Consider the following 13,634-nt stretch of genomic DNA (forward strand, 5'->3'; position numbering starts at 1 on the left):
AGTGAAGGCTGTTCAAAGGGCAGAGACTGCTTTACATATGGGGCAAAAGTTAGTGGAGGTCCTATGGTCAATTATAATAACTGAGCTAGTTAGGTGACATGTTAGGTGACAGCGTGTATCTGGTCTTGTGGGAGAATTTAATATAGTTACAAAAAATACAGGGTTTCCATCACAAAAGTCAGTGAAGGGGGCTAGAAACATGACAGAGACAAATTCATCCTCAGCAGTAAAGGCAGACAGCACAGTAGAAGGCTTTACCTAAGACTCTCTCCGAGATATTTCTAACTGCATGTTATGATATTTGGGCTACTGGAAAAAAGATCTTTCACAGTCTAAGCTGCTGCAACTAGCTGCTTGTGACTGCATCAGCCTGACACAGCCAAGGACACGAATATTGGTCTAAGCACTAGCACCAAGCCTAGTTTCAGGAGGAAAAAAAAAATTCTATATTTGATCTTATCACAAGATTTATCCCTTGAAAAGGCAGAGGGCTTCTGCTGCATCTGAAAATTATTAACTACCATTTCATGAGTTAACATTAGAAAAGAGATTTTAATGAATGTATTATTTTTTAAAATAATTATTCATTATTTATGAATAATGTGTTAACAGCTCTGCTGGTGTAATACAGAGAAATCCTGGCCATCCTTCTACCCACTGACAATACTGATGAGCCATTTTTCTTACCTGATTAAAGCAGGTGACACATTTGCTACCATTTCCTGGAGAATTTTCCTAGCTTTTTTCTTCACTTTGTTGATAGCTTTAGGATCCGTCTGAGCAAAACTACCTGGAGCACTTGGTTCTGAAGCTTCATCTACAATGGCCTTCTGGACTCTAACATTAAAAAGTAGAACTTATAAGACAGTCCCGCAACAGAAGAGTTCAAGATGCAGAAAACAACTGCAGGGAATGAGCTCTATATTACTAGAGCAGTAACTTGCAGGCATAAAAGAACATGCATACTGAAGTGTTTTGTATTCCAAATGCATTTCCATTAATTCAGTAGTTTTCCAAGCTCTGTATAAATAGGTGGGTGATGGATGAACGCACTTAAAGTCGACCACATAAAGCAGCATGTACGCAGTTCACAGGTACTGATATTGGGTGATTGCCAATTTTCCGAAATGGTTAACAAGGTTAAAAATGCAGAAAGAACAGGTGAAATCTTCTCTTTGTTAATATTTTCTTTTCCTGCCATAGCGATTTCACTTACTTCATTAGACATACTTATGTAGCTGCTATTTTGCACTTCTACTGTATCTTCCCCCTTGAATTCTCAGTTTTACAAAGTGTAACTAAATTTTGTAAGGGATATTTTCCCATTCAAAACATGCCTAAGAGAGATTTAGTGGTTTAACACACCGTAACTGTGGCACAACGCAGTCTGCTTTACTTTTCAAAAGCAACACGATCATCTTCAGATGGGACTCAAACATTAAAAATTCAGGAGGCTTGGGAATGGTAATGTAGACAGTGTGCGGCCTCTGACAAAAAGCAGACTCAAGGAGCGGGCATGCGGTTGAATTTCTTTGTGTCCAGGGAAAACGGATACCTTAATAGCTAATCAGCGGCTCAACATGCCATTTAAAATGCAGTATATTAAATAGAAAACAAGCGCCACAAAATAAAGGGTGGGTATTTCACTCTATAGCTTTTTTCCAGTTTTGCCTCACACTTTTGGTATACACTCAGCGTACTCTGAAATGCTGCTTTCCTATTATTTCTGAATTGCTGACAATTTCTGATGACTGCAGTGTGACTTGAGTGGTAATGATTTACATGAATGAGATAAACAAATGTTAGAAGAGTTCCCATGTAGCAGTTTATTTCCTTGTGTACTGTCTGCTGTCCACCCACTATGCATCATTCATTTGGAGATTTGTAATTCTTTATCCCCCCTCTTTTATTATTCAAACAGAAATTACCAGCTATAGCCCTGAAGGGCTGTGCTGAAGATACTGTATCTTCTAATATGTTAAACAGTCTGATTTTCAAAACCAGCCGTTTGCAAATTCTTAAATTGTATTATAATGTATCAGTCATACAAAAAATAGTTTATTTTGCATTATCTTACCTGCTGTTATTCAGCACATTTTCTGTCAGATTTTTGGCAAACATACCCTTATGAACGTCTCTCTCTTGCACAAAAAGGACATAACAAAGGCGCCTTGCAAGCCACCCTCTGTACCTACAAAAATATAAAGGGTATTTGAGTGAGACCCTCAAAATATTTCACTGCCAAAAAAATTTATTTTAAAAATACAATTGAGAAGCAAAAGGAAGCAAAGTTTTATGAAGGGCTGCCTACTTCTGTATCTTCTAGTAAATTGTCATTATGTTAATGTTACACATGACATAACTGATGTGTAGCACAAAGTATCTGAGACAATGAGGTCTGTGTTACTTCAGTTCAAGCTGATACTGGCTTTAAAACATCCATAGTATCACAGGACAGTAGCTACAAACCAGCATATAGATTTTGTCTGTCTGCTGGAACCGACTCTCCAGCTCAGTGAGGACAAAAGAAGACGTGGTGCCCATTTCCAGTTCGATGACCTTCTGCTGAGGAATGTAAATGCCCAGCTAAGAGGTTTGTCAGCTTCCTCATGAAGCACTGAGACCTCTTGGGAAAGTTGCTCGTGTTGTATGCACAGGGTAAACTTCGACGGGTACTTTTGAAAATATGTCTGCAATAGCCACCGACACTAAAAACACTTTTTTGTTAATCTTTTCTTCCTTTCCAGTGTTTTTAAACACTGTCCTATGTGCGTCATACGTACCTCCTCCTTGAAGTTTTAACAGTAGAACCACTAAATAATCAGTAAATCTCTACCATTCAAGCATTTAAGTAAGGCAACTTAGCTTATGTGGCCAGCCTCTGCCTTTTAAATTAACCCCGTCCTCTACTCTCTGGATCATACAAGCATGTTATTTTGAAGTTTTCCTAACATCACAGAAGATGCGTGTGCCATGCGAAGCGATAAAATCCAGTCCCCAGCAGTGAATGCTCATTACTATTTTCTCTCCTTGCAGCCCCCTACCTCACTCACCAGGCCAGGACTGGACAAGCCATGACTCACGCTGGTCACTCCACAAACCAAACAGAGCTGAGACGCCCGAACAGCAGAGCTGATGTGATGGGGCAGAACAGGAAGAAGTTAAACTCTGGCCATTCCTAAGACTGGAGCACTCAGTATTATGCAAAAACCCTGCCCTGAGGGCTGCAGGTGCAATGCATGGCTGATGCTCCGGCGAGCGTCCCAAACCGAACCATGGGTGGCAACACTCATGTTGGTTTCCATGCTGGGGTGCTGCCAAGGTCTCATTCCCTGTCGTCACCTGAGTTACTGATCCTGGCTGTTAAACCTCCCTACCACATTTCAGTAAATTTATACATGTGTTACAATCAGCTAGGAAAGACGAGAAGGAACTTTTACACTGTAAAAGGCCAAACCACCTGAGAGCACAGGCCACTCACACTATAATTAAGATGAGTGCAAATGCACAAGCCATCAGCACAGTCTGACATGTAACACACATACAAATATTCAGACTTTCTCGAAGGACAAAGAATTTTGGTATTCATGCTGCCAGGGAAACAGACTGGTGACTCTGTTTTAATTCCTTTTCCATCTTCCCATTGTAGTTTGAGAGCCCTACTGATTTTTCTAAAAAGCAAGGTTAAGGATATACTTCCTTCTGACAACAGTTTTGGTAACTATGAACATATCATCACAAGAGCATACACCTACTGCAGGGATCTGTAAAGGTGTAAAGGCTTCCACATTCATTTTACAGCTTAGATATGACATCATATAATTAGAAGAATCTGTTTTCCAATTGTGCAGCAATGATAGAAGACAAAAACCACGCCAAATAGACCCAGTCAAGTTATATTATAAAACTGATATATTCACACCTGAGAAAAAGGCTGTGGTAGCGTCTCAATACAAGTACAGTACGCCAGCAGTTAAAGAGAATCCCTCTTGCCTCTTGCTTTCTAAGGCCAAGAAACTGTGACTATGTAACCTCATGGGAACTCAGAGTTCATTAAAATTGTCAATTTTCAGACTAATATGACATTCTGAGCTAAAGGCATTTTATTTCAGAATAATTCATTAACCTATATTTTGTTGCCTTTATATTTCTAATTTAAGTAACTCTGACCATTCAAAACCATTCAAGCATTAGACTTTTGAAACTAATTTTTAAAAAAAGTTAAAATTAAACACTATTTCTGTTATTTTTCTGTATTCTAAACTACAAGCTCAACTCTCAAAAAAACCCATAATTAATTCAAATTGAAGAAAGAACAGGCTCTAACATTAGCTTCCTCCCTCTCAAGCTCAGCACAATGCTGCCTTTCTTCTACTCAGACACTTTGGCTCATTTCTTTCAGGCTGCTGGCCTCTCTTTGTTTGCTCTGACTCTATGACAAACACTGCAGGATCTGCTTATGCTAATGATTACTGTAGAAACCTTAGCAAGCATTATTAACTTTCCACAGAACAGAATAAAGATTTTTGTGTAATTCCAGTGTCTTCATCCCAGAACAAAAGATATATTTCCAATAGCGCAAAGATACATCATCATTTTTAGGTCATATACACCATCCTTCAGGAGCTGCACTCTGCTACTGAGGCAGAGGAGAGACAGTCTAGCAGGACACGTTCAGATTTAATTGTCATTAGTGATAATACGCAACGCCTAAACTGTGAGCCAGATCCGCTCAGTAAATTAAAATGCAGCCTGAAGTCATTCTTAAGCATGGGAATAAAACAGCTCCTCTCAGCTTTATGCTATGGATTCTGCCATTTGCACTAGAGGAGAAAGGATTTAAACATGCTCATTTTTTTGTGAAGCAGGTTTGACCCTTACACTCCTTGCCTATAACCCCACAGGACTTTGCCCAGCTCCCAGATGCACACAGCTGGATTTGACAAGCATGTTACTTTCCTGAAGTCAGCATCAATTCCTGCATTTTAGGACAGCAATATATATTCACTCAGTCTGGACTATCCTAGGGATTTCCCTGCCATAAGATCAGAACACACTGAATTTTAAAAGCAAATGGAAGACTTGCTACATTACCTTGTATGTGTTTCATTGATATATATGACATTACGTAGACCCAAAGAAGGAATACTAGCATTGAAGAAGTTATCCTGTAAAACCAAGAAAAAAAAGATCAGTGGACTATTTCATTACATAAGAACAGTGGAGTCTTGACATTCATCACAACATTTAAGATAACACACTGTTTTTCACCTCTACTATAAACAAAAGCCAAAGTGAAGAAGTGCTGAACTTGCTTATAAAGTACACACAAACTGTTCTGAAATAAAAATGAAATTCAGAAAGTCACTATTCCCAACTCCAATACTTTCAAACTATTCTCTAGGCTTTACCGCATACAGAAATGGTTGTATTGGTTATATCCTTCAAGCCAGGATATTTTATCATATTCTGATGTAATATAAACCAGGACTTGTCGTTATACAGAACTCATCTTTGAGACAGAATTTTATTAAGCTACACTCAGCATTAGCATAATCATGAGCCTTTTGACGCTTAGTCTGTGACATCCAGTTTGCAGCAGATCAGGCATCACGTAATGGCAGCCCAAGGGTCAGGATATCCATCCATGGTTAGGTGGCAAATCTCCACATCCCTGCTCTGCCTGAGCAACAAACTCAGTCCAGACTTCCGCATCCCTGGTACAGACTCTACACACCAGGCTATTAAGCGTTCTGGGATGACTTTGGGAACAGTTCAACTCTGGATAAACAAATACACCCTGGCAGGAAGACCGAAACTTTAATCGTCCATATTCCAAGTAAGTAACTTGGCCGAGAGGCTAGTTTCTTTCTGCCCAAATAATGTTTAATTATAAAACTGGTACCATGCCAACATTGAATTACAGCTAAAACCACTGGGACTGTGCATGTCAAGGAAGGCAAAAACAGGACAGTGGAGGAGAAAGATGGTTACCAGCAACAGCATAGCTGCAGAACAGCCTCACTACCAATTTTGCAATGAGAATCAGATAAGAGTCTCATTTGTTTGTATTTTGTTTAGGACACACCATTTGCCATAAATGAAGATATATACAAGTGCACTATGTCATTTGTAGATCAGGTGGAAATTACATGCTACAATGGGATCACACAGTCTTTTGCCCATGTTAAAGCATAACTGTGTAGTAGATAAAATCAACAAATTGTTGCTCTAGGCTCTTCAGAGGAAACTTAAGTGGTAATATTAATTTCTGTGACTATTCACTGGTAATATTTTGTGGATCTTAAAGCTAAATTAAATGTTCTGGCAAAGAGAAGTGAAATTACTTGTTCTGGGACTCCCCCAAAAATCAGCAACAAAGTTAAATACAACTGAATGCCCAAGTCCACTCCAGTGCTCTGTTAGTTTTAACCTCACTCTGTGAAATTCATCCTCTGGCTGCAATTTCACACATTCGCTTTTCCTTGTTTAACTTTTCCCCGATCCTATGTCAAGATGTGGTTCTGTGAGACCAAGTGAGCTGATGCAGCATCTCCCTGCCATTGTGAGAGAGAAGCCCAGCTCCCACCACCACATTCTACCCTTTCCCACTAAATGCTACCCCCACCTCCTAACTTACACCACCTCTAGCATTCATCACACCCCTTAACGAGCCATCTTCATTCAGGCAAGGTAGAAAACTAAGACAACCAGACTAAATGAATAAATAAAGCAGGTAGTTTTCTGCTTGATTAGTGAACTTGATCAGCCCCCAGCAGAGCAGGAAGGAACAGAAGAGGGAGAAACAAGACCTCCCACTCCCTACGCTGGCAAGGTGTTAGTTTGGCCAACACACTTAAGGAATTCTGTCTCACTCATCCATCCCTTTTCCTTAAGAGAATTAACAAAACAGGCAACTCAAAAAAGGTGAAATATCTCGAGTGTAATGACAGGATCTGGTCTGTGATCATCTGCTGCAAGGACGGTATTTTCTCCTTGTAGCAGAAGGCAGTAAAGGGCTTAATCAGGCCATTCTCCTTTCCTGAGTGGGATCTCAGAACAGGTAATTAGTTCCTTATTAAATGGACAAAATCCAGAAAGATTTTTCTTCCTAAAGCATAATTCCCAACTTGAAAGGAACAGCCTAATTACTAACAGACTAATTAAAAAAATCTATAAAGGCCTAAGTTGAGGATTCCTACAGACCTTTCATAAGTCAAAGCACTTAAGTGACTGTTAGAAGTAGTCTCCGTTTATCTAATTGCTTGTCTTGCTGCCCATATAATTCGTAGCCTTCACAGCACATTTGGATTTCTATCCCATGTTTGTGTATGATTGCTACAATTTTCTATTCTGGCATAGGAATAGAGTGAAATAACTTTTCCTTGGTCAAAGAAACTAGTCAAAGACTCTAGTCCAGCCAGTCATGGAGCTCAGCACAGGTGTAACTGAGTGCAGTTTAAAGCTGGTGGTGTACACACAGTCAAATTACACGGTGAACTGGTTGCAAACTATATTATGCCATTTATCAACATTTTGCATCTTCAGCTTACAGAAATCCTGCCCAGTGCAGTTCAATAAAGTTCACATTTTAAATCAGCTTGCGCAACCCCTCTAGAGCCACCATCTTGATGCTGTTCCCAGCAGACAAATATCCCCACTATCCTAACTGGCACTCGTTTCCACTCTGGGCTGAGAAGCTGGGAATGAGCCAGGTGTAGAAAACCAACCTGTCTTCTCAAGTGCAGGATTGATCTCCAAGTCTGAAAGGAAGCATAATGCTTGCTTTCAGAACTGTAATTCTCTACGCACAGAATAAGTAAGTGTCCTAAAAGTAGGCCTTAACACTGTTAAATGCACTTATTAATATGTTATATGCATTTATTAATCTAGCAGAGCAGGTGATTTTTCCATACAATTTCCCAGTGCTAATTCTGAAAGCTGGAAGGTTTTGTGCAAGGAGTAAGTCCACACTGAAAAGTGGGAGATAAAGCATCACAACAGGTCTGTGCCATCCATTAATTCCATGACAAAGAAATTATAACCGGAAAGAAAGGTGAAAAACTATATTCCTTCATGAAATGAGAACATTGTGTTCTTAGTTCTGAAAGTAAGAAAACTACTGAAACTTCATTACGCTGCAACTATGCATTATTGTCAAACATAATCCAGTCCATAATCTCCTTACCCGGCTCTGGGGCGTGCATACGTAGCAACATCGTCCCACAAATGGCCTTTTTCTGCTCAACAGAGTCTCTTTCCATTTTAAAGTGGCGGATCGGAAGAGAGTGGGCCTAGAGTTACACTCTCCCTGCAGAACAAAAGACCACTGTGTAAATATCCAGAAATATATGTTTTACTGAGTATGTGAGAACTTTGAGTAAGAGGAATTGCCAGACACACATACACAAAACAAAAAATCACACCCCAAAATTATGTAAAACTAACACAAATTTTTCCAAGATTTTTCTAAAATAAATTTTTATATCCAGATGATGTGATTTTAAATAATAAAAGCAAAATCACAGTGTTGTACTTGTGTATCTTAAGCAATGCAGCATTTGCTGACACAGAAACTTCTAAAATAAATAATAACTGTAGTAAGAAACAGCAAGGAAACTGACAGCTGAGGAAAGTTGCTAGAAGAGTAAGTTACACTCTTAGCAATGTAAGGGTGCTTGTAATGTAAGCAATGTATTTTAAGCTTTAACTGGACATCACCCTGTATAATTGCAAGAAGACTGAATGTATGCAAAATATTAACTCGGTTGACTCTGTAAGCTCTTTTTCAGCAGTTTCATGCAAAGTCATATGGAAAAGGAACTACTGTGCCTTCTCCAATGTTACGCTGCCTTTCTGAAGATTACAGAGTCAAAAAGTCCACAGTAACTGCATTCGCAGACACATTCTCTATGTTAGGACATAATTAAAATATACTTAACTACAAATTTTACACAGACATTGATTGTTCCCACTAAAGTCTACTGAATTATTGTTTGCATGAGAACAAGCACAGGATTGTTATTTTCTCAATCATGTATGCTAAGTTTTTAATAGAAGATAAGCTACAGAAACAAACCCAGACAAAACCGAATTGTTGTTTAAAATAGCACATTTAAGTGGAAGAGAAGCAGGGTAGAACCAATACCTTAAACTAGCATAAGGGTTGGAAACACAAATATAGACCATTACATTCTCAGCTGGAAAGCCAGCCCAGTGAGAAACAACCAGAAAGTCGGAAGCTGAAGATGCCTAAAAACCAAAATGTGCATATATCACATTTTGCAAGCAGTATGAATTGGCAGTTATTCCATGCTAACTCTTCCATCTGAAATAAGCATCAAGATGCTAAGCCTGGTCCAACCCCTTCTCTATCACCTTCCACAAAGCTAACTCCAAAATCAACCAACTTTGTAACAATACTGTCTTCCTTCTCCTTGCCTCCAAGCCCTGACTGAACTCACCAACACTTTCTCACAAAACCTCCTTCCTATCTCTTTTGTTTCACCTGCCTTTATCCCACTCTCTCACAGCCCTCTTGGTTACCGCAGCTTGCTGCCTGATGTAACTTACACCTAGCTACACAGAAAAGCCAGCTGCCAGGACATCTGTCCTTTCCCTCAGCTCTGACCACCTCTCTAACTCTTCTTCTGTATCAAGTTCAAACTTCTCCTCTCCAGAGCCATGTCTGACTCTTCGCGACCTCTGCTTCTAAACCAACCCGCACCAGCCCAGTCCCCACGTGGCTTTTTGCTCCACCCAGCCCTCTCTGCCCACTGTCCCTTTGTCTCCTCCAAATCCCAAGCCTTGCTCAGCAGAGGACACAGACTTTTAATAGGCTCCTTACTTATATCCACCAAATTTTCTCTGCCTCCTCTATTGCATGAAAAGCTCCAGCTACAATGGCTACATGACCATGTATCTTTAGCTTCACACTCCTTTTCATTTGTGTATTTCAAATGACATCCTTCAGAACAGCAATGAGCTTTCTATTTGACTTTCTGTTTGACCTCAGCCTACTCCAGAACAGGACTCTGCACGTTTTACTGCTATATAGAATTATTAGTAACATCACACCAGAACACTGTAAGGCTATCAGTAGGGTTTGCTAGGGTTTTTCCTTTCTAGCAACATCAGTCTTTGGCCCAGCACTGAACTGTTGGTTCCCCCTTATGTTTCAAGTTAAATTAAAACCAAACTGTACCGTGCATGACAGAGGTGATGTCTTATCTTCATTCTTCAGAACAACAAAAAAAAGAAGTCCACTTTTGATTTGACAAAAAACTAAGATAAATATGGCCAGTAACAGTCACAATTTTTACTTACCCATTCTTCACTGGAATGCTTACATCTACTGATATTGCACTCTGCCGCGGTGGACAGATAGGAAACATCTATTGTTCCAAGGGACAACGCAGTTTCGTCCATGACACAGGAGCTGAACTGAAGATCAGAAGCTGCAAAATAATAACATACATACGTATATACATATATATACACATACACAGAAACACATGTAGACACGCACAATTTCAGTAACGGGTATCTAGCAATAAATTAGCAAACTGGTATTTTTGCACCCTTCAGTAAAAGTTAGCTTCTGAAGAAGTTTCATTGCAGTCAGAAATCAGCATGACTGTAATGTGATAAAAAAAACAGCGCATTCGATTTCCATAAACACAGGACACCGATCAGCTCCCTGCACGTTTTTCTCTCCCTGCTCCTCTTCCCGTTACAGCTCAGTAAAGTCCCTTTATGCTTTTCCACTGCTCTTCACCGTGTGGTTTAAACCATTCAGCCACAAGGCTACACATTTCAGCCACTTTCAAAAGTTTACTATTCTCTTGCACTCCATGACCTTACTCTTTCATCATCTGCTTCTCAAGGACACCTATTATCTACAAAAAAATTTCATTAATGCTCTCCCCCAATCCCATCTCACAGTACATTTTGCGTGTCTGATCTAGCCATAGTCAAACCAGTCTGCAAACTCCTTGGAGGAAGGAGTGCTCTACACAAAAGCACACCCCTAAACCCGAACGTGCTGCTGACACAAGGGACATTACAGGATTGTGGGATTAAAAAGCAGTAAAGAAGTCTAAACTTGCATTATTATTTTAAATTTAAGTTATATAGTTCATATAATAAGCACAGTAAATAATTCTTCCTCAGCCAAAGAAAAAAAAAAGTAGGCCAAACAGCAAAAAAACTTCGCGTTGTATTGCGTATCTGCAAAAGACTACAAATGAAACCGCCTTGTTACAGAGAGGCATCAAAATAGGAATCCCGGCATTTCCCTCTAGAGAAACCGTGAAGCGGCAATACCGCCTCTTCCATCTGTCACCGCCAAGGAGCTTACGCTACGGCCCAGCCACGAGCCACCAGGCATGACTCTTCTCACCCCGCGCCAACGTGTGCAAGAGCAAGGCCTAAAACTTCAGTCCAACATTTCGCCGTTCGTACCGTCCTCCCCACGCAGGCACAAACCTCTCCCGCAACACCTGCGCGTACAGAGCTCCCAGCACAAACCGGGCTCCGAGCCGGCACTCCGCGCACATACTTATCTCTCCGCAGCCTACGTACCGAAGTTATCCTTTTTTCTTTGTTGGCTCTGATGCTCAACGTGCCTTTTTTTTTTTTATTAGCCCGCAGACAAATTAATACCCGAACCACCCATAGATACAAAAGAAAAGGCTCACGAACACCTAAACGGTGAAGGCAAAAGGCGTCCTCCAGCCGTGCTCAAGGTGACCTTGGCTGCACCGGCACCCACAGAAGATGAACTTTACGTAATTAAAAGGCTGTTTGAGCAACAGCAACTTCATACGCACCTCTAACGAAACCCGCCCTCCAGAGCGCCCGCTGCCCGCCGCGCCGCCTGCGCGGCTCCCCGCGGCACGCCATCGGCGGGGCTGGGCGCGGGGCTGGGCGCGGGGCTGCCGAGCCCGCACGCCCCCAGGTCTGCCGCGAACAAACCCCCGCCGGCCGAGCCCCCGGCCCCGCAGCCCCCCGCGGGGGCGGCCCGGGCTGCCCGCGCCCCGCTGACCGGCTCCACGGCGGTCGCGAGGACCGGCACCGCCGTCAGAGGGCGCGGGGACCGACCGGGGCCCTCCGCACCCGCATCCGCGCCCGCACGGCGACTGACTGACCGGGGCCCTCCGCACCCGCGCAGCCCAGGCGCCACGGCTCCGCGCTCCTCCGCCTCCTGCCGCCGCTGCCGCCGCCGCCGCCCCGGCCCGCCCCGCGGCAGCCCCTCGCCCCGCCCCGGCCCCGCCGCCGGCCCCTTCCCGCGCCGCGGAGCTCCGCAGCGGCCGCTGGCCCCCTGCCCGCCCGCCCGCCGGGCCGCGCGGCGGCGCCGGGCCTGACGCGACTTCCTGAGCGCCCGTCGCCATGGTGCGGGCCCGCCGCCTCCCGCCCGGCCGGGGCCGCGCCGCTGCCCTCCCCGCTCCCCGCGGCGCCGTTCCAGCCCCGCGCACCCGCTGCCGTGCCCGGCCCCGGCGCGGCCCCGAGCAGCTCCGGCCGCCGCCGCGCGGAGCCGCAGCCCGGCGCGGCCGCTCCCCGCGGTGCCCGGTGCCTCCGGCTGCGGCCGCCGCTGCGGGTGCGGGGACGTGGGGAAACAGGCGCTGGCGCCTCCGACCCGCCTCCCCCGCCCTCGCTTCTGGCGGCAGAAGGGCCCGGCGGTTACTCGGCCCTCACATCAGAGCTGCTAACAAGAAAAACGCTGGAGAAGTTAGGTAGAACCGCGTCCGTATGCGGTTACAGCGACTCCGAGCTGCAGCCGAGTTGCTGCAGAAATGAACAATTCCAGCATATTCGGGACAGGCATCGATCTGCCTACCTGGCCTTGCAGCAGTGCCAGTTTGCCTTTTACTGAGCGCAAAAGTAAATGTTGATTGAGATTGCTGCATATAAACAAACATGGGCCGAGAGTATTTTTTGGCTTTGGCAGTCTTGGGCTATTTAAAGATAGTCTTTCAGTGGCTTAAGCTGAGTTACAGACTTACGGACAGGCGAGCACTCTGCGCCTTCTTTGAATGTCCAGGTCTTCACGGTTATTCAAAACAGTGCAGCACGCGAATAAAGTGACAAAATACAAGACATCATTTTATGCTAATGCAAATATTCTGCTTACAAATTCAGGTAACCCAAGGAGGTATTCTCCTAGAGGTCTCAGTTCTTCTAGGTGTCATGTTCAATTTATTACAAATGAGAATTGTTAAGTAAGAATTACAGATCTTTTTCACACATAAAAGAAAATGCATGAGATTCGACAGACAAACCCCAAACTGCTACATGCACATGCGAGCTGCCCGACCTCCCACAGCTGAGTGCCTATCGCTGGGGTATCAGAGCTGATACTTCACGAAGAGCGGTCTGCAGTTTATGGGTCAGAAGAGATTTTGGATCTGAATCTTCCTCCATTTAGCAAGAAAAGATACTCTATTTTCTTGCGGGGTGGACTTTGGAATATAAGACATCTACTTTTCAAATCACAAATAGATGTGATGTAGTGAAATGTACAGCTCGTATAAAAGTTTGTATTTCTGAATAATGGACAGAGCAGCACTTGTGCACAGTGTATAGCAAAGCACCACTTTCTAGGGCATTGTGTTTTGTATAGAGAAAGGACAATG

General features: G+C 43.2%; 1 protein-coding gene across 10 annotated transcripts in view; it reads right to left on the bottom strand.

Annotated features, from left to right (window-relative positions):
• The window catches only part of GPAM (glycerol-3-phosphate acyltransferase, mitochondrial), a 32,057-nt gene extending 19,270 nt beyond the window's left edge, over positions 1 to 12,787 (bottom strand). Inside the window, exons 1-6 of one of the 10 annotated variants that reach the window (XM_075107558.1) lie at positions 12,697 to 12,787; positions 10,327 to 10,457; positions 8,189 to 8,311; positions 5,095 to 5,168; positions 2,078 to 2,191; positions 688 to 837 (exon numbers count right to left, since the gene is read on the bottom strand). In XM_075107558.1, coding sequence (XP_074963659.1) covers positions 688 to 837; positions 2,078 to 2,191; positions 5,095 to 5,168; positions 8,189 to 8,311; positions 10,327 to 10,428 — 563 coding nt within the window. In that variant the 5' untranslated portion in view covers positions 10,429 to 10,457; positions 12,697 to 12,787. The other 9 variants (XM_075107566.1, XM_075107564.1, XM_075107561.1 and 6 more) reach the window with 9 other exon arrangements.
• Between the last annotated feature and the right edge of the window lie 847 nt (positions 12,788 to 13,634).

Source organism: Phalacrocorax aristotelis, chromosome 12 (assembly GCF_949628215.1).
Source record: "Phalacrocorax aristotelis chromosome 12, bGulAri2.1, whole genome shotgun sequence".
Lineage (NCBI taxonomy): Eukaryota > Metazoa > Chordata > Aves > Suliformes > Phalacrocoracidae > Phalacrocorax > Phalacrocorax aristotelis.